This window comes from Balaenoptera ricei, chromosome 8 (assembly GCF_028023285.1).
Source record: "Balaenoptera ricei isolate mBalRic1 chromosome 8, mBalRic1.hap2, whole genome shotgun sequence".
NCBI classification, from domain to species: Eukaryota; Metazoa; Chordata; class Mammalia; order Artiodactyla; family Balaenopteridae; genus Balaenoptera; species Balaenoptera ricei.
The window spans coordinates 86,117,196-86,143,575 of record NC_082646.1 but is presented as its reverse complement, the minus strand read 5'-3'; the positions used below and the strand labels follow the sequence as shown (position 1 = coordinate 86,143,575).

At 36.3% G+C, this 26,380-nt stretch overlaps 1 protein-coding gene across 20 annotated transcripts in view; it reads left to right on the top strand.

The window, feature by feature from the left end:
• DCDC1 (doublecortin domain containing 1) overlaps positions 1-26,380 on the top strand; it is a 466,050-nt gene that overhangs the window by 262,071 nt on the left and 177,599 nt on the right. For 18 of the 20 annotated variants that reach the window (XM_059931315.1, XM_059931310.1, XM_059931313.1 and 15 more), the window contains 2 exons: positions 2,423-2,541; positions 15,080-15,140. In XM_059931315.1, coding sequence (XP_059787298.1) covers positions 2,423-2,541; positions 15,080-15,140 — 180 coding nt within the window. Of the gene's footprint in view, positions 1-2,422; positions 2,542-15,079; positions 15,141-25,247; positions 25,346-26,380 lie in introns of those variants that run through there. The other 2 variants (XR_009504676.1, XM_059931328.1) reach the window with 2 other exon arrangements.

Below are 26,380 nucleotides of genomic sequence, written 5' to 3'. Positions count from 1 at the left end.
AAGCATATCAGTTGTTGACTGTCGTGAATCTATGCTCTGCTCTTGGTTTGTCTAGTGCGGAGGGCTCCGACGTGAGCATTCAACTCAGTTTTAGATGTGCTGATTAGTTAATACTCTAGAATGTATTTAAATCTAGCGCAGAGCTTAGGTATACTCTACAGGCTCACCATTTTCATGAGATTTGTCTGAATATCATTTGCTTCCACTCCTTAGTCTTCACTGTTGAGGTTCGCAGAGCTTGGTGGATTAGCACCATATAGTGATGGCATATGGTCTTAGTAAGGATAGTTTTAAAAGAAATCCCTGAGTATAAAATGTGAACAATGCCTAACATATTTTATTCCTGTGTATTGGCACTATTTTTTTTAACTTTATTCTTATACTGTTGAATCAGATTTAAACTGAGAACATATAATTGTTCTCCTCTTCCCTCTTGCTATTGAAATACGTTTTGTAATTGCCACCAAATATTTATGTCTGGAAAGAGATGGTACAGCTTATATCTACCCTTCTTGTGTCTCCCTTTGCCCCCTCCCTGGAGACTAGTTTTGCTTCTTTTTAGCATTTCCATGGGTGCAGAGTCACCCAGGCAAGTTTGCTGCTACTTAGTTTAGGGGGTAGGAGAGATTGAAACTATTTTCTCATATGAAATTTTGGATTGCCCTTAACTTTTATTTTTGCTTTTCTGAGAGTTAAAAACAAAAATATAGAGTAACTAAGACACAAAGATACTAAGAAATATTATCCACTTCATAGACAAAGGCAGAATGAGATTAGATATTTCTTAAATCTGCTTCCAACCTGGAGACTCTATTAACTACTATCCCTAAGTTGTGTTTTATTTCTGATTTAGTAATAATATCTGCCATTTTGTTAAACATATGCTAAGCATCTTATACACATTTATTATCTCATTTAATCTTATAGAAACTATGTAGGTTTTCATTATACAGCTGAAAAAACTGAAGCTAGTAGCTGGTAGAGGAAAGATTCTTGGTCTGTCTGACTTCAAAACTTATGCCATTTCACTGTAATATAAAACACTGCTCTATATCTGACCAATGTATGAGCATTGATTGGAAGTGTTTTAGTTTTAGGACTGCCACTGAACATTTATGTGACCTCAAGTAAGTCACATACCATATCTGGGCCTTAGTCTTCTGGTAAAAGAGTTGGACCAGTTGATATGGAAGGTTATTTTCCCAGATCTCATATTCTGTAATTCTATGGTATCTGTTCATAGAATTTCATGATATCAGAAAACCTGTACTTGTCTAAAAATTTTCCTAAAATAATTGAAATGCTTGATGCAAAGAGTATGAGTTTTGGAGTTAGATAGATCAGAATTAGAATCCTTTGTGTGACGCTGAGAAAGTTACTTAGCTGCACTGAACCACAGTTTTCTTATATATAAAATGAAGTTAGTCACACCTGTCTTGCACAGTTGCTGTGGTGATTAAATGAGGAAATATGTGTGAAGTTCAAGCATACAATCTGGTACACAGAAAGCACTTAATAAGTGGTGATTCTTTTTTCTTACTCCAAGAAGTTCCCATTCTGTATAGACAGGCATGTTCAAAAGAGGATTCCATTCAGGGCTTACTAGAACAAAAATTTAGAAAAATATATTTTTCCTAAGTCATTGTGTAGTTCTTTTCCACACAACAAAAACATGAGAAATAAAAGTCACATGCTAAAAGAAAACAATTTTGAAAATCTTTTAAGGTTTAAAGTTCTATCATTTTTTTCAAAATAAATCATTTTACCTGTTCTTAACGAGAAGTTTCCATGACATAAATCCTCAATATGTGTAAATAAATTCCTAAGTGGTTGTCACTTATTTAAAATGCTGTGTTGATCCACTAAGTAAGAAAATTGTTAAATGGCCATTCAAACAATGTTCTCAATCAATTTCCTTATCTGAGAATCCTAACATTTAAAACAAAAGCAGTTCATAAACCACCTTAAAATGTTTAACCCATGGTATTTAGACCCAGAGTAAAACTTTAAATTGGTACAAAGGTTAAAGATTTGTTTCAATCTTTTCAGTTCACTGCACTCTTTTTTTTCTGTGCATACATATTTCAAGTAAGCTCTGTAGTTATAAGTATAACAAGTGACACGTGATGGACCCCAAGTTGCTGCACTGTGAAATATGCACAGAAAAAAAGGACAAATGAAGATATCAAGGTCTGTTTTATTTTGCACTGAACTGTAAAATGCCACCCTTGTCCGACAGAACATCACTGATTCTGAGCAGGGCTCACTGACTGCTAAGTTGTGGGTAGTGTTTCACTTTTGGCAACTGTTAACATCCGGGTTTATCCAGGCATAATGACCTCACTATTTGTGACACATTGTTGAATTTTCTGGTTGTTTTAACTTATTTAGACCTTTCTCCCCCTTCTCTATTCATTGGAAGACTGGAATGATCCTGAGCCGAGCGATAACTCAGGGCTGCCTAGCTATTGGTAATCCAGTCAGAGTCAAGGCCACTGAGGGAACATCACTAGAAGGATACAAATTGATCCTACAGAAAAGGTAATGTTTATGAGCCATTTACCTCAAAACAAGAAATGTTAATTTCAAGATTCCTGAGCAGTCAGATCATGATGCTTCCTGGCTTAGATGGAAATTTCATTAGGTTTTAAATTTGTTTTCAAAATATCAATATTTTTCTAAAATAAGCTTGAAAGTATATGCCACTTAGTTTGATAGTGTTTCTTAGATATTTTTAGAAGTGAAAAGGTGGTGTTCAGTATGTATCTGTGTTTTAGACAAGCTGCTGCTTTACTCTATAATTATTGAAACTCTTTATATCCATTTTGGTTATTAATTTAAAAATTTAATGTTCTATGTGTATTCCTAACCTTTTCTCCATCTTCTGAATGTGAAATATTGAACAGTGAAAGAAAAATCAAGGAGACAAAAAATTGCTGGCTTGTAAGGTACCAAAAGTGCCATTCCTGTTTGTTTTTCTCTGACTTGGTAAGATAAAATTAAAAATAGATTTAGAAGAAAAAATTAGCAATAAGGAAGAAAGGTGATTTACCTTTCCTAAATGCTTTCTTTTTTCTTTTTCATTTGTCTTTTGATTTTACCTAGTGTTGACAAAAACAAGTCCTGTTGTACTTCAAGACTTAGAAAGCTATTAGCCAACTACTTCTGGCTGGATAGACAGTTAGGACGTGCTTAGGGCAGAAAGCAGAACAAGGGCATTTAGGCACCAGAGAAACTGGCTCAGCCACAAAAATATAGAAGGGAAATTTTCTCTAACATGCAAAGCAGACTGTCCAGAAGGCATTAGAGCATTACATAATGGCTAGGAATGTGATTTACAGAGTCAGATCTCTAGAGTCTAGAATTCTTACTCTAACAGTGACAACAGCAAATGCCGAGCCAGACACTATTTTAATTTCTCTATACCATATTGTTACATGTACTCTTAACAATGACCTGATAAGGTAGGTGTCATTACTATCATTATGGGTGAGGAAATTGAAATATAGAGATGTTAATCACTTACTCGAGGTCATAGCTACTAAGCAATTGGGGCGGAATGCAAAAATTAAGTAACCATAATCTATAAGTCACTCTTGGCCACAAAACTACACAGTCTGTAGGCCAAAATCCAGTCAAACAACTGCCAGTGAGTGCCAAGTGTGGTAGTAGATACCTCAGTGAATGAGTAGGGTACATTAATTGAGAAACCCAGGCAGAAGGATGAGGGAGACAGTAGCTTGCTATCTCACAAGCTGGCCAGTGCTAGTAGAGTCCTAAACACATAGTTCCCAAGAAGGGACAAACAAACTCAAAGCAAGTCCCAGTTGATGTGGTGCTATATTTGGAGTAGGTAATAAGAAAGATTTCTGGGGCAGAGTCAGTGCTGTAAACTGGAAACACACAAAGCGTCAACTTGCAATAATGACAAGGGCAAACCATGGGACATGGAGACAGAGATGCTTCAGCTCACTTAGTCCAGAGTTATAATAAAGAGAAAAATCTATCAATTGTAACTGACCCAGAAATGATGCAGATTATAGAATTAATACTCAGGTCATTAAACAGTTGTTATCATTGTATTCCATATATTCAAGAAGCTAGAGGAAAGAATGAACATGTTAAATAGAGACATAGAAGACAGAAAAAGACTCAAATCAAATTTCTAGGTATGAAAACTGCAATGTATGACATGAAAAATATACTGAATGTGACTAATAACAGATTAGACATTGTGGAAGAAAATATTAGTGAACTTGAAGAGATAGCAATAGAAACTATTCACAATTGAAAGCCAGAGAAGAAAAAAATATATATTGAAAAAAAAAATGAACACAGTATCAGTGAGATGTGAAAAGCTTCATATGGCCTAATCTCTTAATAATTAGAGTCTCTGAAGGGAAGACGCGGAGAACAGAAAAATATTGGAAGAAATGATGTGTGAAAAATTTCCAAATTTTGTGAAAACTATAACCCGCACATCCAAGAAGTTCAACAAATTCTAAGCACAAGAAACACGAAGAAAAGAAACCAAGGAAACTCATAATAAAACTGCTTAAAATTAGTGATAAGGAGAAAAATCTTATAAGTACACAGAGAGAAAGACATTTATTATATACAAGAGGAATAAAGATAAGACTGACAGCAGATTTCTTGTTGGCAACAATAAGAGTGAGAAGAAAGTGGAAGAACATCTTTAAAAACTAAAATAAAAAAAAAAAAAAACCAACCTGTCAGTATAGAAATCATCTCCCGATGAAAATATCTTTCAAATATTAAGGCAAAATAAAGACTTCAGATATTATTCACAAACTGAAAGAATTTGTCACCAGCAGACCTACAGAAGAAAAAATGTTTAAGGAAGTCCTTCAAGCAGAAGAAAAATGGTATCAGATGAAAATGAAGAGCACTGGGAATAATAACTACATAGGCAATATAAAGACCTCGTTTCTTATTAAGTTTCTTTAAAATATATATTGTTTAAAGCAAAAAAATAATAATTTTATTATGGAGATAAAAACATGTAGATACAAAATATATGAAGGCAACAGTACAAATGCCAATAAGAGAAATGGAAGAAAGGGTCTTTTTTTTTTTTATTAATTTATTTGTTTATTTATTTTTGACTGTGTTGGGTCTTTGTTGCTGTGCGCAGGCTTTCTCTAGTTGCGGCAAGCAGGGGCTACTCTTTGTTGCGGTGCGTGGGTTTCTCATTGCAGTGGCTTCTCTTGTTGCAGAGCACAGGCTCTAGGCGTGTAGGCTTCAGTAGTTGTGGCACGCAGGCTCAGTAGTTGTGGCACGTGGGCTCTAGAGCGCAGGCTCAGCAGTTGTGGTGCATGGGCTTAGTTGCTCTGCGGCATGTGGGAATCTTCCTGGACCAGGGCTCAAACCCATGTCCCCTGCATTGGCAGGCAGGTTCCCAACCACTGCACCACCAGGGTAGCCTGGAAGAAAAGTTCTTATACTATATTTGTCAAGTGGTATGATATCAACTGAAAGTAGACTGGTAAGTTAAAGATGTTATGATGGACCCTGAAGCTAAAATAATATAACAAAGAGTTATATGTCTAACAAGCCAAAAAAGTTGATAAAATGAAATGATTAAAAAACACTCAGTTAATGTGAAAGAAGACAGATAAAGATGGAAAGGGAAATGAAAAACAGGTAGGACAAAGAGAGAATAAATAACAAGATTGTAGATTTAAACCCATGTGTCAATAATTGCATTAGATGTAAATAATCTAAACAGCCCATTTAAAAGTCAGGCACTGTCAGATTAGATAAAAAAGCAAGATCCATCTATATGCTGACCTACAAATAACCCACTTTCTTTTTTAATCCATTTTTTAAAATTTTAGTTATTTTATTTATTTATTTTTGGTTGTGCCATGTCTTAGTTGCGGCCAGTGGGCTCCTTAGTTGTGGCATATGAACTCTTAGTTGTGCCATGCACATGGGATCTAGTACCCTGACCAGGGATCAAACCCGTGTCCCCTGCATTGGGAGGTGAATTCTTAACCACTGTGCTACCAGGGAAGTCCCAGTAACCCACTTTAAATATAAAGACACAATAGGTTAAAAGTAAATGCGTGGAAAATGTATGCAATGATAAAACTAATCCAAAGAAAGCCAGAATGGCTAAATTAATATCAGACAAAGTAGACTTCAGTGCAAAGAATATTCCAGGGATAAAGAGGGTCATTTCATAATGATAAAGGGATTAGTTCATCAAGAAGACTTAGCAATCCTATATGTTTGTTCACCTCATAACAGCTTCAAAATACATGAAGTGAAGGCCGATAGAACTGCAGTGAAAAAGAGAAAAATCTACAACTATAGTCAGCGATAACAATATCCTATTTCAATAATTAATAGAACAAGTGAGGAGAAATCTGTAAGGATACAGAAGACTAGAACAATGCTATCAATCAAATTGACCTAGTTGATACTTACAGAAGAATGCACTCAATAACAGCAGAAGACATATTTATTTAAAGTAACAGTATATTAAACAGAATGGACTTTATTCTAGCTATAAAACAAGTCTCAGTACATTAACAGAATTTAAGTATTATAAACATGCTCTCTGGCCATAATGGAGTTATATTAGAAATCCATAGCAGATAGCTTTCACAACAAGGTCCTACTGTGTAGCACAGGGAACTGTATTTAATATCCTGTGATAAACCATAATGGAAAAGAACATAAAAAAGAATGTATATATGTATAACTGAATCACTTTGCTGTACAGCAGAAGTTAACACAACATTGTAAATCAACTATACTTCAATAAAAAAATAGCAGATAGCTTTCTGGAAAACCCCCAAATATTTGGACAAAAGTAACACATTTCTAAATAACCCATGGAGCAAAGAAGACATCAAAATGGGAATTAGCAAGTATTTTGAACTGAATGAAAATGAAAACACACATATTAAAAACTGTGGGATGCTACTGAAGAAGTTCTTAGAAGGAAATTTATATAAATGCATATGTAAAAAAAGAAGAATGATATCAAATCAATAACCTCAGCTTCCATTTTAGGAAATGAGAGTACGAAGAGCAAATCAAACTCAAAGTAACCAGAAGACAGAAAATAGTAAAAGTTCGAGTGGAAAGCAATGAAATAGAAAACAGGAAAAAAGAGAAAAATCAACAAAACCAAAAGCTGGGTTTTTGTTTTTGTTTTTGTTTTTGTTTTAAAGGTCAAAGAAACTGATAAACCTCTAGCCAGACTGTTCAGAGAATAAAGTGAAAGGACACAAATTACCAGTATCAGGAATGAGAGAGTTGATATCACAGAGTTATTAAAGGAATAATAAGGGAATATTCTGAACAAAGATATGCCAATAAATTTGCCAACTGAGGTGATAAAGACCAATTCCTTAAAGGGCACAAACTACCAATGTCTACTCAAGAAGAAATAGGTAACTGAATAGTCCTATATCTCTTAAAGAAATTACATTTTTAGTTGAAAACCTTCCCACAAAGAAAACCTCAGGTCCAGATGGTCTCGCTAGCTTCACTGGGGAATTCTACCAAACATTTTAGGAAAAAATAATGTTCTCCATATTCTCACACAGAAAATAGAAGAAGATGGAATACTTCCCAGCTCATTCTGTGAGGCAGCATTACTCTGATAACAAAAAACAGGCAAAAAGACATTACAGGAAAAGAAAATCATAGACCAATATCCCTTGTGAACATAAATGCAAAACATTCTTAACATTTTAACAAATTGAATACAATAATATGTAAAAACGATAATATATCATGACCAAGTTGGGCTTACCCCAGGAAAGTAAAGTTGATTTAACATTTGAAAATCAATCAATGTAAATCACCATATTGGCAGACTGAAAAGGAAAAAATCATGAACATCAAATTGATACAGAAAAATTTTTTAACAAAAGTCAGCATCCCCTCCTAATGAAAACTTTCAGAAAGCTGAATAGAAGGGAACTTTGTCAGTATGACAAAGGTCATCTATGAAAAACCTACATCTAACATCGTACTTAATGATGAAAGAGCAAATGGTTCCTCCTAAAGCCAGGAACAAGACAAATTTGTCCATTCTCACCTATTCAGCATTGCGTGGAAGCCTTTAGCCAGTATAACAAGAAAAGGAAAAGAAATAAAAGACGTCTGATACGAATTGAAGAAGTAAAACTGTCTTTATTTTCAAATGGTGTGATTATCTATGTAGAATATCCTATGTAACCAACAAAAAATTTCTAGAATTAATAAATGAGTTTAGCGAGTGTGAGAGCTTGAAATCAATATATATATTGCTTGTATTCCTGTGTACTAGCAACAATTTTAGAAATTGAAATTTCAAAATACCAATTACAATAACATCAAAAGTATGAAATACTTAAATATGAATCAGATAAAATGTGTACAAGACTTAGGTATTGAAAACTACAAAACATTGCTGAGTAAAATTAAAGAAGACCTAAATAGATGCAGGGGTATACTGTGTTCATGGACTGAAAGACTACATAGTTATAATGTCCATTCTCCTCAAATTGATCTATAGATTTAATGCAATCTCAATAAAAGGCCCAGCATGTTCTTTTATAAAAGCTATCAAGCTGATTTTAAAATCCATATAGAAATGCAAAGGACCTAAAATAGGCAAAACAATTTTGAAAAAGAAGAAAAAGATGACCTGACCTCGACTTATTATAAAATGATAGCTGTGAAAAATGGTGTGCTGTTGGTACCAAAGTAGACAATTAGATCAATAGAACAGAATAGATCACCCAGAAATAGATCCACACATATATGGTCAATTGATTTTTGATGAAATTGCAAGAGAAATTCAGTGGAGAAAGGATTTTTTTTTGACAAACAGTGATGGAACAATTGGGTATACATATGCAAAAAAACCCTTTGATCCGTATGTCATACGATAAACAGTAATTAACTCAAAATGGATTATAGGTTTAACATGTAAAACCTAAAACTGAATATTTTAGACAAAAACATAGGAGAAAATATTTATGTCTTGTATTAGTCAAACTTTCTTAGATATAACATCAAAAGCATGATCCACAAAAATATAAATTGATAAATTGGACTTCATTAAAATTAAGACTTTCTGCTCTTTGAAAGACATTGTTAAGAGAATGACAAGACAAGCTACACACAAGGAGAAATATTTTCAAATAATATATTTTTGAAAAATACACACAACTCAAGAAAACATGGGTAGATAAATGATTTGGACAAATACTGTAACAAGGTAAATATACGGTTGGCTTATGAAAAGATGCTAATCATTAGGGGAATGCAAAATACACCTAAAATGCAGTACCACTACATATGTAATAGAAGGTCCAGTGTTTAAAATGCTGACCATACTGAGTGCTGGTGAAGATGTGGAATAACTGTAATTCTCATAATTGGTACATGGTTTCTACATTGTTGGTAGAAATATAAATGGTTCAGTAACTTTGGAAAACAATTGATACTTTCCTAAAATATACACATATAGGTGTGTATATATATAATATGCATATATATATACAGGTGTGTATATATATATATATAGAGAGAGAGAGAGACACACACACACACACACACACACACACACACACACACACACACATATATATACAGGTATATACATGTCTGTACCTTATTGCCCGGCCACTCTGAGAAATTTATTCAAGGGATATGAAAGCATGTGTCCTTATGAAGACTTGTACATGGGTGTTTATAGCAGCTTTATTTCTAAAGCCAAAAGTAAAAACTGGAAACAACCAAAATGTCCATCATAGGTGAATAGATAAATTATGGTGTATCATATAGAAAATACTACTTAGCAATAAAAAGGAGCTAACTCTTGATTCACACAACAATGTGGGTGAATCTCAAAATAATTATATTAAGGGAAAGGAACAAAACCCGTAAAGCATATATATTGTTTGATTCCATTTATATAAAACTTTAGAAAGTGCTAACTAATCTAGGAAGAAGATCCATGTTTGCCTGGAGATAGGAAGGTGGGGAGGGACAGGAGGACGTGATTACAAAGGGTCACACGGAAACTTTGGGGGGTGATGGATATGGATGTACGTCCATTATCTTGATTGTTGTGATGCCTTAACATGTGTAGACATGTTTCAAAACTTAGCAAATTTTACACTTTAAATATGTGCCTGTCAATTGTATAATATTTTATAATATTGTCAGTTACTTCTCAATAAAGTTGTTTTTAGAAAGTACAAAAAAATAAAAAACCTGAGGAAAAAAACAAACAAAAATCAAAATGATGGGTAAGGAATAACTAAGTGGTTATTTTAGAGGGAAATGGTGAGGGAAGACTACTCAGTGTGGTCAGTAGTCTAGGTAAAAACGGCAGGTGTTTGGAAAGGTTGCATGTAGCTTGATGAACATGTTCTTCATGCCCAGGGTTCTCCCTGGGCTCACTGGATACTGAAGCTAGTGCTGTTCTGGTGATAGGTCCCTGAGGTTACTTCCTAGTCTGGCCAGGATTGCCATGGAATTGGGTGGGACTGAAGCCACAAACTCAATGTCCTTGTTGCCTGTAGAGAAGAGAGCTTGGGAAAGGAAAAAGATGATTAAAAAACCCCACAAAACTGTAGTAAGTTTAACTTGAAAAATCTCTATTTACAAGAAAAGATTTGGTTTAATTTAGAAAGGAAAGAAAGAAGAGAGCAAGGAGGAGAAGGAGGAAGCTAAGATGGGCAGGAAAAAAGGAGGATCCCTACCTACACAAATGAGGACTATTTGCCTTTGTATTGATGCAGCTTGCCTTTATCTGAGAAACAAAATCTAAGGGTCAGGATTTTTAGAGCTCACTCACCTCTGGGTGTATACTTTTGAATATGTTTATCTTTTCCAGAGCATCTGAAGTGCCTGTGTGGTTTATTATTTTTTTTAAATACAACCATATTTCATTATATAACAATAAATATCCTCGTGTGACAGCAACTTTTAGAGACAAAATTTTTTCCTGTTCTCCCAAGTAGTATAATGGGATTTTAACAAAAGCTATGAATTAAGACATTGCCTTTTATATGCTAAAAATAATAGAACTAGCACTTAAAGTAGCAACCTGACAACTCACAAAGAATATTGTAAACATATCATGCCTCATTAGTTCAGTTATGTCTCATTTGGTGTCACTCATCTTATCCTTATTCAATATAGCAAGTGCTTGCACATATTTGTCTTTCTAATATTTTTTCTGTGATGTGTATCTGACCATGAGTGAATGAAAGACAAATCAATGTCATTATCAATTGATCTCAAAATCATAAAAATTATAAAAATCATAAACCTCAAAATCAAAGATGCTTCTTTCTAAAAGATATTTGGGACATCAATTAGATAAACCAATTGAATCAAACATTTTTTTAGGCCATCATTTAATCTTGATTTTGCTTCATTTTTAAAGAATGTGGATTGTAGGATCTAGCCTTTAGTGTTAAATTCATAAGCTATTGGTAATTGAAGCAATACACACACACACACATACACACAGACACACACACACATCCATCTACACACAGAGTTTTGATTATAGAGAGTAAAAACTAGGGACCCGTAGACTTTGTTTGATCTGCACATTATTATAATATTTTTAACTAGTTATGAGCTTATAGAAATAGGGAGATTTCACACACAAAAGTTACATACTACTGGCCTTTCTTGAAAAAATCAGAATGTGCAACACTGAACTTTCATTCTCTCATGACACCAAAAATACAGGAACAGATTCCGCCTTTGGATGGAACACATACCCTCCAGTTTGCTATATTCTCCACCATTCCTAGTAGCAGCCCTCATGTTAGCTCTGGCCTGCTTCGTTTATCTCTATTACCTGTCTGGTAATCTTTGTTGTCTTCCTTATTTCAATGTTAATCTTTCAGTTATGGGTTTTTGAATTTACTTTTTTCCCATTTAGGTCTTACTGGAAATTAAATGATAACTGGCCAACATTAATCTAGACTAGGCTAAACAAACACTGCTTTAAGGACACCATTAAATACAGCCAACAAGAGTAGCTGTGTAATGCTAGATGCCAAGATGGAAAGACAGGCAAGTAAACTGATAGCACATCACCAGGTAATCAGAGATTGAAAATCATCTCCTTTTTCAGTTTTTAAAGTTTAGGAGGCTAAGAGTTGGATTAGAGTGACAGACTCTAGCAAGCACATAATGTAGAAAGAACTGTTTACCATGCATTGGACTTTTAAGTAATATTCAGACATATGGCTAACACAATTAGAAATGTCAATATCAAATAGAAAATTGTCCATGTGTAATTTCACAATGTGTGGATTGATTAATGAAATTTCTTTTCTCTACTCTTACCCTGTTAATAATCATGGAGGGGAAATCCCTTTCAACTTTCTCTATAGATCCTACTTTTGGTCCAGGTAGCATTGGAAGACACCAGAGCCATATGAAGCTGCCTGGGAAAATAGATTTGTAATTGTGAAGCATGACGATGGTCTTCCTTACAGTTAACTGGGAAACGATAAGCATTAGCCTATGAAATTTCCCCCAAACTGAACTGTGGGGATGGGCTGCCTTCTTGCTCATACCATCTGATAAATGGAATATTTTAAAGGAAAAAAATATGTGTACACACACACACACATGTTTTATAGATTTCTGATAGGAATACTGTAATGTACATGCATGCTCAGTGGGGTTATATGAGCAAACTTCCCAGGCAGTTTCCTCACCTGTAAAATGAGAGTGACCAAATAGTTTTGGAAATCATATGCTTTCAGAGAAGGAAAGACTCCAAAGAACATTTACTCCAAAGCCCTCTTTAATACTACAGTAGTAGTTTTGGTATTGGTGGTGGTGGTTGTGATTATGATGATGATGATGATAATGACAATATCATTATTATTATAAGAAATTCCACGGCCACTACAGACTAAGTGGCCTATGAAAGGTCACATATCTAGTTAATGTCAGATCCAGGACCAGAACTTAGGCCTCTCAACCTTAGTTCAGCACATGCCGTGATCTTTATGACTTTGATTCTTGGATAGAATACTGCTTCTTTTTCCCTCCTCTCATTATTGATATGGATTTTTTTAAAACTTATGTTTTTGTTTCTTTATAAAAAATCTTTTCAGTTTGGCACTTGCTGACCAAGAAGAGGAAATTGTATGACATCATTCTCTAATTCAGTCCCATATGAGCAATGTTGCATATTAAATCTGATTTCTTTATATAGAAAATGTCTTGAAAAATAAACAGATGCACTTTTGTTTGTAGGAATTTTATTTTTTAAAGAAGTTATTATACACTAGAATGATATATTTCTCATCCTGCACCACAATTGAGATTTGTTTTTTATAGCTTCAGTAAAATTAAAAGGTGACATTTATGGATATATATAGACTCCTGATTGGGAAAATTACTAGTAAGCTCAAAGGGCTTATAGATAATATAAAACTACATGTTGTTAGTAAAATTTCTTAGGAAAATATATGCTTGAACAGAATTTAAGCTGTGCTAAAATTTAAGAAATGCTAGGATATATGTATTTCTTTCAGTATTATTGATTTTCTTAACCAAGGTATAATTTATGTTCTTTAGCTCTAAGAAGATCTTTTAAATCCCCTAAACTGTCATATATTAAGTTCAAAACATTTTTCATGATGGCCTTATTATAAATTTTTAGAGTGATAACGTTTTGACATCTTATTCACATTTCTCTTAATTGAAGTATGGCTGATTTACAATATTGTGTTAATTTCAGGTGAGCAGCATATTGATTCGGTTTTTTTTGCAGATCACATTTCTATTATTCAAAGATATCTTTATCTCCTATCATATGCTTGGCACTGTGCTCAGCTCTAAGGATACATGTGGTCTCTGCCCTCACACTGTTGCCAATCTGGTAGACATCTCTCCTGTTGTATTAATCTTTGAGAAAAGGTGCTGCAAATTCAGAAAATCAAAACTGAAACCGACATAATTTATGTTTGTCTAATCATTTTATCCTCAAGCTAACTATAATCCAATTAAAAGACAAAATTCAGAATTTTACAGATTTTGACCATTAGCATCACTATATTATGAATTGCAGATGTCTTACATAGACCACAAACATCCACATTCCCCAGAATTCTTATGATTGGAATCATTTGCAATACCTGCTAATGTAGATTTCTGGGGGTCCAGACCTTCAGAATCAAAATCCCACAGGAGAGGGGCCTGGAGACCATTATTATTAAGCACCTATCCCAACATGCCCAAGAGTTTTTCACATTTTCTTATATAACCTGGGTGTAGGTGAAAGGCTAATGTGCACTGAACCACTTTTGGACTGCTGCCTTTGCGTGTTCTGCCCAGATCATACAGCCCCTTGCTTTAGAATAGAGCATTACCTGACACCTCTTACTCTCAACCACTTATGCTTCTGTCAAATCTCAGAGGCAGTAGGAAAAGTCTTGTTTAACATCCCATTACACTTAATTTAATTCATTTGTCCTCTCTTTGTAAGGTTTCTAAATATTAATGAATACATGATTAGTTAATTTAGTCATGATTAGCTTCATCACATTTTAGTTTTTCTTTCTTACTCAGACTTAGCTCAGAAAATCTGATATTCCTTAATAAAATTTCCTGGCTGTTTCAGAAACAGGTGCCTGAGGTTCCTAATTTTCCATGGTGTCTTTTCCCATCCCATCCTCTTAAACCTTATATTTAATTAAGCCCCCTTCTTTCTGTCTCACAGAGGATCATTTTGGGGGATGGAAATTTCTAGAATATTCTTATTGATCCTATTTATTCTCTAAAACTCTTAATCACTGTTGCCATTGGTTATCCACATACACATGCGCACGTGCGTGCACACTCACACACCCCACAGCACTTTGGGTACCAAAGAAATTAGTTGTCTTAGGAAAGGCTTTAGCTGCTGAGGTAGCAGTGATGGTAGTAGAGTGATAGAATCCTTAGAGTGTGTGCGGTCTTCCTGCCAGGCTGTGTGGAAAATGATACTTCTACTCGAAACCGACAAAACGTTTCAGTGTAGAGAAGAGTCGTCAATCTCTAAATTACATTTTCATTACAGACATAAAGGAGATGATTCTCAGAAGTGGGTGTTTGGAACTGACGGTTGCATTTATTCTAAGGTAAGGACAATAAGCAGAGCTTTATTCCTAATTTTTTCTTTTTTCAGATTCTCATAAAATGCACTGTCTATTGTTGAGATCAAGAAATGCTTTTTCTGAACAAATGATTTCACTCTGTTCCCAGAAATGTAGAATTTAACTCGGTTTAACTCAGCACTTTCCTCTGAGGTTTTGCTTGACTTTAAAACAAGTTTTCCACAGCCAAATATAGTTTTCTCTAATTCATCGCTATGATACACCCTAGCATTTTCGGGCATCCGTTTCCTTTCTTCTATTTTTAAAATAAATTTATTATTTAAAAAAATTGAGCTATAATTGACACGTAACACTGTGTAAGTTTAAGGTGTACAACATGCTGCTTTGTTACATATATGTTGCAATACGATTACCCCATAGCATTAGCTAACACCTCTATCATGTCACATAATTATCGTTTCTTTTTTGTGGACGATAATCACTCTGTTGTGTATTAGGTCTCCAGAACTTATTTATCTACTAGTTGCAAGTTTGTGCCCTTAAACAACATCTCCCTAATTCCTCCACCCCCCCTAGCCCCTGGTAGCCACCATTCTTCTCTCTGTTTCTTCAAGTTCAGCTTTTTCAGATTCCACATATGATATCATAACAGTATTTGTCTTTCTCTGTCTGACTTAATCTCACTCAGCATAATGCCCTCAAGGTTCATCCATATTGTCATAAATGGTAAAATTTCCCTCTTTCTCATGGCTTAATAATATTCCGTTGAGTGTGTGTGTGTGTATCACATTTTTTTCTGGTAGGCCATAAATGGTACCTTATTTTATTTATTTTCTTTCCAGTTTTATTGAGATATAGTTGACATACAGCACTGTATAAGTTTAAGGTGTACAGCATACTGATTTGACTTAAATACATCATGAAATGATGACCACAATGAGTTTAGTGAACATCGATCACCTCATGTAGACACAAAATAAAAGAAAAAAAATTTTCCTTCTGATGAGAAATTTTGGAATCCCACTCTTAACAAGTTTCATATATAACAAACAGTAGTGTTAATTATATTTATCATATTGTGCATTAAATCCCTAGTACTTATTTATCTTATAACTGAAAGTTTGTACCTTTTGACCACTTCCCCCTCTCCCTACTCCCCACTTCTGGTAACTGCAAATCTCATCTGTTTTTCTATGAATTTGTTTGTTTGTTTGTTTGTTTTAGAAGTATAATTGACTGCAACCCTATGTTAGCTTCTGATGCACAACATAGTGATTTGATATTTCTGTACATTACAAAATGATCACCACTATAAGTCTGCTTACCATCTGTCACCATACAAAAATATTATATTATTATTGACTGTATTCTTCACACCGTACATTTCATACCTAAGACTCATTTATTTTGTAACTGGAAGTTTGTACCTTTTAGTCTCCCTTGCCTGAGGAGACATATCCAAAAAATATTGCTAAGACTGATGTCAAATAATGTACTGCCTGTGTTTTTTTCTTCATTCCTTCATCCATTGATGGACACCTAGGCTGCTTTCATATCTTGGCTATTGTGAGTGATGTTGCAATAAACATGGGAGTGCAGATATCTTTTTGATATCCACATCAGCTTTCTTATTTATTAAAATGAAGAGATTGGCACTTTGGAAAACTGGCAATATCTACTAAAGTTGAGCATGTTTATGCAGCCCAGCAATTCCCCTATTAGTTTAATGCTAGACAGAAATACTTAACGTATCTTAAGGAAAAATATATCTACCAAAATGTTAACAGCACTAATTGTAGTCCCTCAGTGTGGAAATTACTGAAATGCTTATCAGCAGAATGGATAAATAAATTGTGGTATATATATTCAATGGAATACTATATAACAGAGATGGAAAACTTCTGTAAAGGGCCAGATATTAAATATTTGGAGCTTTGTGAATGATATGATCTCTGTCCCAACTTCTTAACACTGCCTTTGTAGCATGAAAGCAGCCGTAGAAAATGTGGCTGTGTTTCAATAAACTTTTATTTACAGAAAAAAATGGTCATATTTGGCTCATGGGCCACAGTTTTCTGACCCTGGAGGATAGCAATGCCTATGGACAAATTACAATTACATATAACAATATATATGAGTCTTGCAAATATAATGCTGAACAAAAGAAACCAGGAGGATACACAATGCATGACTGCAGTTGTTTAAATTTTAATGCCAGGCAAAGCAACAAAAATATCGTGTTAGAAGTCAGGAGAGTGGATATAGCTGAAGGAGGTTAGGGAGTGAAAGAGGCCATGAGGAGCACTTAGGTGTGTTGTTCCCTTTCTTGACCTGGGTGGTTAAACAGGTATTCACTATGTGAAAATGGGTTGAATGTATACTTATGATTTTTGTATTCTTCTGTATGTGTATTGTATTTGTAATTACTTTGTTATACACCTGAAGCTAATGTAATATTGTAAGTCAACTATACTTCAATTTTAAAAGTTTGCTTTAATAAAATGAGATTGTCCTTGAGTTCTCAAGATTTCCTTCCTGTTCTGTGATTACAAGTCTAAATGGAATATTAATCATCAAGATTTAAGAGAGAGAGGGGAGGAGCTTCAAGATGGCGGAAGAGTAAGACATGGAGATCACCTTCCTCCCCACAGATACATCAGAAATACATCTACATGTGGAACAACTCCTACAGAACACCCACTGAACGCTGGCAGAAGACCTCAGACCTCCCAAAAGGCAAGAAACTCCCACGTACCTGGGTAGGGCAAAAGAAAAAAGGAAAAACAGAGAAAAAAGAATAGGGAAGGGACCCGCACCAGTGGGAGGGAGCCGTGAGGGAGGAAAGGTTTCCACACACTAGGAAGGCCCTTCGCAGGCGGAGACTGCGGGTGGCAGAAGGGGGAAGCTTCTGGGCCGCGGAGGAGAGCACAGCCACAGGGGTGCGGAGGGCAAAGCGGAGAGATTCCCGCACGGAGGATCGGTGCCGACCAGCACTCACCAGCCCGAGAGGCTTGTCTGCTCACCCACCGGGGCAGGCGGGGCTGGGAGCTGAGGCTCGGGCTTTGGTCGGATCGCAGGGAGAGGACTGGGGTTGGCGGCATGAACACAGCCTGAAGGGGGCTAGTGCGCCACAGCTACCTGGGAGGGAGTCCGGGAAAAGGTCTGCAGCTGCCGAAGAGGCAAGAGACTTTGTCTTACCTCTTTGTTTCCTGGTGCGCCAGGAAAGGGGATTCAGAGCGCTGCTTAAACGAGCTCCAGAGATGGGCGTGAGCCGCGGCTATCAGCGCGGACCCCAGAGACGGGCGTGAGGTGCTAAGGCTGCTGCTGCCGCCACCAAGAAGCCTGTGTGCGAGCACAGGTCACTCTCCACACCTCCCCTCCTGGGAGCCTGTGCAGCCCGCCACTGCCAGGGTCCTGTGATCCAGGGACAACTTCCCCGGGAGAACACACGGAGCGCCTTGGGCTGGTGCAACGTCACGCCAGCCTCTGCCGCCGCAGGCTCGCCCTGAACTCTGTACCCCTCCCTCCCCCCGGCCTGGGTGAGCCAGAGTCCCCGAAGCAGCTGCTCCTTTAACCCTGTCCTGTCTGAGCGAAGAACAACAGATGCCCTCAGGCGACCTACACTCAGAGGCAGGTCCAAATCCAAAGCTGAACCCCGGGAGCTCTGCGAACAAAGAAGAGAAAGGGAAATTTCTCCCAGCAGCCTCAGGAGCAGCGGATTAAATCTCCACAATCAGGTTGATGTACCCTGCATCTGTGGAATACCTGAATAGACAAGGAATCATCCCAAATTGAGGAGGGGGACTTTGGGAGCAACGATATATATATATTTTTTCCCTTTTTCTCTTTTTTGTGAGTGTGTATCTGTATGCTTCTGTGTGTGATTTTGTCTGTATAGCTTTTTTGCTTTTACCATTTGTCCTAGGGTTCTGTCTGTCCGTTTTTTTTTAATATAGTTTTTAGCACTTACTATCATTGGTGGATTTGTTTTTTGGTATGGTTGCTCTCTTCTTTCTTTTTTTATTACTTTAAAAATTTTTTTAAATTTTTAATAATTATTTTTTATTATTTATTTTAATAAGTTTATTTTATTTTTTCCTTTCTTTCTTTCTTTTTTTCTCCCTTTTATTCTGAGCCATGTGGATGACAGTGCTCTGGGTGGGCATCAGGCCTGTGCTTCTGAGGTGGGAGAGCTGAGTTTAGGACACTGCTCCACCAGAGACCTCCCAGCTCCACATAATATCAAAAGGTGAAAACCTCCCAGAGATCTCCATCTCAATGCCAAGACCCAACTCCACTCAACGACCAGCAAGCTACAGTGCTGGACACTCTATGCCAAACAAATAGCAAGACAGGAACACAACCCCACCCATTAGCAGAGAGGCTGCCTAAAATCATAATAAGGTCACAGACACCCCAAAACACACCACCAGACGTGGACCTGCCCACCAGAAAGACAAGATCCAGCCTCATCCACCAGAACACAGGCACTAGTCCCCTCCACCAGGAAGCCTACACAACCCACTGAACCAACCTAAGCCACTGGGGGCAGACACCAAAAACAACGGGAACTACAAACCTGCAGCCTGCGAAAAGGAGACCCCAAACACAGTAAGGTAAGCAAAATGAGAAGACAGAGAAACACACAGCAGATGAAGGAGCAAGGTAAAAACCCACCAGACCAAACAAATGAAGAGGAAATAGGCAGTCTACCTGAAACAGAATTCAGAATAATGATAGTAAAGATGATCCAGAATCTTGGAAATAGAATGGAGAAAATACAAGAAACGTTTAACAAGGACCTAGAAGAAATAAAGAGCAAACAAACAATGATGAACAACACAATAAGTGAAATTAAATATTCTCTAGAAGGAATCAATAGCAGAATAACTGAGGCAGAAGAACAGATAACTGACCTGGAAGAAAAAATAGTGGAAATAACTACTGCAGAGAAGAATAAAGAAAAAAGAATGAAAAGAATTGAGGGCAGTCTCAGAGACCTCTGGGACAACATAAAATGAACCAACATTCGAATTATAGGGGTCCCAGAAGAAGAAGAGAAAAAGAAAGGGACAGAGAAAATATTTGAAGAGATTATAGTTGAAAACTTCCCTAATATGGGAAAGGAAATAGTTAATCAAGTCCAGGAAGCGCAGAGAGTCCCATACAGGATAAATCCAAGGAGAAACATGCCAAGACACATATTAATCAAACTATCAAAAATTAAATACAAAGAAAAAATATTAAAAGCAGCAAGGGAAAAACAATAACATACAAGGGAATCCCCATAAAGTTAACAGCTGATCTTTCAGCAGAAACTCTGCAAGCCAGAAGGGAGTGACAGGACATATTTAAAGTGATGAAAGGGAAAAATCTACAACCAAGTTTACTCTACCCAGCTAGGATTTCATTCAGATTCAACGGAGAAATTAAAACCTTTACAGACAAGCAAAAGCCAAGAGAATTCAGCAGCACCAAACCAGCTTTACAACAAATGCTAAATGAACTTCTCTAGGCAGGAAACACAAGAGAAGGAAAAGACCTACAATAACAAACCCAAAACAATTAAGAAAATGGTAATAGGAACATGCATATTGATAATTACCTTAAATGTAAATGGATTAAATGCTCCAACCAAAAGACATTGACTGGCTGAATGGATACAAAAACAAGATCCGTATATATGCTGTCTACAAGAGACCCACTTCAGACCTAGGGACACATACAGACTGAAAGTGAGGGAATGGAAGAATATATTCCATGTAAATGGAAATCAAAAGAAAGCTGGAGTAGCAATACTCAGAGAAAATAGACTTTAAAACAAACACTATTACAAGAGACAAAGGATACTACATAATGATCAAGGGATCAATCCAAGAAGAAGATACAACAATTGTAAATATTTATGCACCCAACATAGGAGCACCTCAATACATAAGGCAAATGCTAACAGCCATAAAAGGGGAAATTGACAGTAACACAATCATACTGGGGGACTTTAACTCCCCACTTTCACCAATGGACAGGTCATCCAAATTGAAAATAAATAAGGAAACACAAGCTTTAAATGATACATTAAACAAGATGGACTTAATTGATATTTATAGGACATTCCATCCAAAAACAACAGAATATACTTTCTTCTCAAGTGCTCATGGAACATTCTCCAGGATAGATCATATCTTGAGTCACAAATGAAGCCTTGGTAAATTTAAGAAAATTGAAATCATATCAAGTTTCTTTTCTGACCACAATGCTATGAGACTAGATATCAATCACAGGAAAAAAAAAACTGTAAAAAATACAAACACATGGAGGCTAAACAGTACACTACTAAATAACCAAGAGATCACTGAAGAAATCAAAGAGGAAGTTAAAAAATACCTAGAAACAAATGACAATGAAAACACAATGACTCAAAACCTAATCTTCCCTAAGAGGAAAGATTATAGCAATACAATCCTACCTTAAGAAACAAGAAACATCTCAAATAAACAACCTAACCTTACACCTGAAGCAATTACAGAAAGAACAAAAAACCCCCAAAGTTAGCAGAAGGAAAGAAATCGTAAAGATCAGATCAGAAATAAATGAAAAAGAAATGAAGGAAACAATAGCAAAGATCAATAAAACTAAAAGCTAGTTCTTTGAGAAGATAAACAAAATTGATAAACCATTAGCCAGACTCATCAAGAAAAAAAGGGAAAAGACACAACTCAATAGAATTAGAAATAAAAAAGGGAAGTAACAACTGACACTGCAGAAATACAAAGGATCAAGAGAGAGTACTACAAGCAACTATATGCCAATAAAATGGACAACCTGGAATAAACAGACAAATTCTTAGAAAAGCGCAACCTTCCGAGCCTGAACCAGGAAGAAATAGAAAATATAAACAGACCAATCACAAGCACTGAAATTGAAACTGTGATTAGGAATCTTCCAAGAAACAAAAGCCCAGGACCAGATGGCTTCACAGGGGAATTCTATCAAACATTTAGAGAAGAGCTAACACCTATCCTTCTCAAACTCTTCCAAAATATAGCAGAGAGAAGAACACTCCCAAACTCCTGCGAGGCCACCATCACCCTGATACCAAAACCAGACAAAGATGTCACAAGGAAAGAAAACTACAGGCCAATATCACTGATGAACATAGATGCAAAAATCCTCAACAAAATACTAGCAAACAGAATCCAACAGCACATTAAAAGGATCATACACCATGATCAAGTGGGGTTTATCCCAAGAATGCAAGGATTCTTCAAAATATGCAAATCAATCAATGTGATATACCATATTAACATATTGAAGAATAAAAACCATATGATCATCTCAATAGATGCAGAAAAAGCTTTAGACAAAATTCAATGCCCATTTATCATAAAGACCCTCTGGAAAGTAGGCATAGAGGGAACTTTCCTCAACATAATAAAGGCCATATATGACAAACCCACAGCCAACATTGTCCTCAATGGTGAAAAACTGAAACCATTTCCACTAAGATCAGGAAAAAGACAAGCTTGCCCACTGTCACCACTATTATTCAAAATAGTTTTGGAAGTTTTAGCCACAGCAATCAGAGACGAAAAAGAAATAAAAGGAATCCAAATTGGAAAAGAAGAAGCAAAGCTGTCACTGTTTGCAGATGATATGATACTATACATAGAGAATCCTAAAGATGCTACCAGAAAACTACTAGAGCTAATCAATGAATTTAGTAAAGTGACAGGATACAAAATTAATGCACAGAAATCTCTTGCATTCCTATACACTAATGATGAAAAATCTGAAAGTGAAATTAAGGAAACACTCCCATTTACCATTGCAAGAAAAAGAATAAAATTCCTAGGAATAAACCTACCTAAGGATACAAAAGACCTGTATGCAGAAAACTATAAGACACTGATGAAAGAAATTAAAGATGTTATAAGTAGGTGGAGAGAGATACCATGTTCTTGGACTGGAAGAATCAACATTGTGAAAATGACTCTACTACCCAAAGCAATCTACAGATTCAACACAATCCCTATCAAACTACCACTGGCATTTTTCACAGAATTAGAACAAAAAATTTCACAATTTGTATGGAAATACAAAAGACCCCGAATAGCCAAAGCAATCTTGAGAAAGAAAAATGGAGCTGGAGGAATCAGGCTCCCTGACTTCAGACTATACTACAAAGCTACAGTAATCAAGACAGTATGGTAGTGGCACAAAAACAGAAATATAGATCAATGGAACAGGATAGAAAGCCCAGAGATAAACCCACACACATATGGTCACCTTGTTTTTGAGAAAGGAGTCAAGAATATACAATGGAGAAAAGACAGCCTCTTCAGTGTGCTGGGAAAACTGGACAGCTACATGTAAAAGAATGAAATTAGAACACTCCCTAACACCATACACAAAAATAAACTCAAAATGGATTAAAGGCCGAAATGTAAGGCCAGACACTATCAAACTCTTAGAGGAAAACATAGGCAGAACACTCTATGACATAAATCACAGCAAGATCGTTTTTGGCCCACCTCCTAGAGAAATGGAAATAAAAACAAAAATAAACAAATGGGACCTAATGAAACTTAAAAGCTTTGCACAGCAAAGGAAATCATAAATAAGATGAAAAGACAACCCTCAGAATGGGAGAAAATACTTGCAAATAAAGCAACTGGCAAAGGATTCATCTCCAAAATATACAAGCAGCTCATACATCTCAATATCAAAAAAAGCAAACAACCGAATCCAAAAATGGGCAGAAGACCTAAATACACATGTCTCCAAAGAAGATATACATATTGCTAACAAACACATGAAAGAATCCTCAACATCATTAATCATTAGAGAAATGCAAATCAAAACTACAATGAGATACCATCTCACACCAGTCAGAATGGCCATCATCAAAAAAATCTACACACAATAAATGCTGGAGAGGGTGTGAAAAGGGAACCCTCTTGTACTCTTGGTGGGAACGTAAATTGATACAGCCACTATGGAGAACAGTAGGGAGGTTCCTTAAAAAACTAAAAATAGAACTACCATACTACCCAGCAATCCCATTACTGGGCATATACCCTGAGAAAACCGTAATTTAAAAAGAGTCATGTACCACAATGTTCATTACAGCTCTTTTTACAATAGCCAGGACATGAAAGCAACCTAGGTGTCCATTGACAGGTGAATCGATAAAGAAGATTTGGCACATATATACAATGGAATATTACTCAGCCATAAAAAGAAATGAAATTGAGTTATTTGTAGTGAGGTAGATGGGCCTAGAGTCTGTCATACAGAGTGAAGTAAGTTAGAAAGAGAAAAACAAATACCGTATGCTAAGATATATATATGGAATCTAAAAAAAAAAAATTGGTCATGAAGAACCTAGGGGCAGGATGGGAATAAAGACACAGACCTACTAGAGAATGGACTTGAGGACACAGGGAGGGGGATGAGTAAGCTGGAACAAAGTGAGAGAGTGGCATGGACATATATACACTACCAAATGTAAAACCGATAGCTAGTGGGAAGCAGCCGCATAGCACAGGGAGATCAGCTCGGTGCTTTGTGACCACCTAGAGGGGTGGGAAAGGGAGTGTGGGAGGAAGGGAGATGCAAGAGGGAAGAGATATGGGGATATATGTATATGTATAGCTGATTCACTTTGTTATAAAGCAGAAACTAACACACCATTGTAAAGCAACTATATTCCAATAAAGATGTTAAAAAATTAATTGTCTTTTAAAAAAGTTAATAATGTGCAATAGTAATGTTTTATTTAAGTACTTGTATGATACCTGAGTGCACAAGTTATTTCAGCAATGATTGTGTTTGGCCAAGGTGGAGGCACTCTTTGTAAGGCTGTTTTAATATATATACATTTGTGCCTAAATTGCATTGAATTATAAGTAACTGATATTAAAAAAAAAAAATTTAAGAGAGGCAAAAATTAGACTCATCACATGGTATCTGTTAGTGTTTGCCTCAGAATCCCACCATGATGATTTCAGAAATGCTAAGTTACTCAGATGAATCAAACTGAAAATACATGGTGTATTAATTTTGCAGGGCTGCTATAAAAAGCACCATAAACCGGCTGGCTTAAAACAACAGGAATTTTTTCTTTCACAGTACTGGAGGCCAGAAGTCTGAAATCAAGGTGTTCCCCAGTGCTGTGTTCCATCCAGGTTCTCTATGGGAAGATCCTTCCTTGCCTCTTCCACCTTCTGGTACCCAGACACTCCTTGATTTGTGGCAGCATAACTCCAGTCTCTGCCTCCATCTTCACATGGCCACCTCCCTCCATGTCTGAGTCTTCACATGGCATTGTCCTCTGTGTGTGTCCGGGTTCAAATTTCTCCGTTCTAATAAGGACACCAATCATATTGGATTAGAGCTCATTCTAATGACCTAATATTAATTTGATTACATCTACAGAGACCCTATTTCCAAATAAGGTCACATTTACAGTACCAAGGATTAGGACTTCAAGGTACTTTTTGCAGGGGACATCATTCAACCTGTAACACATAGCATGGTAGTTATCAATTTATTCCCTCACAGTGCCAGATCCACCATTCATTGCCTGGCACCTGCCTTGGGCAGCTTCACAGCAGAGTACTGCCAGTGGGCACCTTCTTGTGAATGGTTTCCTTGAACATATTCCTTGTGAGTGGCTTTTTAGTGAAGTGTTGTCAACTAGGCACCTCCCTGTGGATGGCTTCCCCTGGTGCTCCAAAGGCACATTAACAGTGACTCCTACTGGTGCGCTCCCTCGGGGACTTCTTCAACATCCAGTGAGCCACAGCTCTGCCCTCAATGTGGTCTGGATCTCAGCGTTGGGTCAGACCTCTTCGTTGGGCATTCTGTCTCAGGCCTAGGAGTACTGGGCTCCCTATATCTGCTATTCATGTATTCTTTAGTGTTTTGTTTAACTCTTACTAACCAGTTTCCTGTCACTATAATCGTCTTCTACTAATCATTTATATTAAACTTTCCTGTTCAAAATACTACATGGTTTCTATCTCCTTATTAAGCCCTGACTAATAAACATGGTACCTTTATTTCTGTAGTGTTCTAGAAGTTGAGCTGTTATTCCATGGCAACCCTCATCATTTTAACAGTTTCGAGCGTTTTATACAATTTAAGTTTAAAAATGATCATAACAGCATTTCCCTGAGTAGTTAAAATCCCAACCCCATTCACTAACTCGATCAGGACTATGCACTTTCAGCTCTGTTCCTAAGCAGACATTTTGACATAGT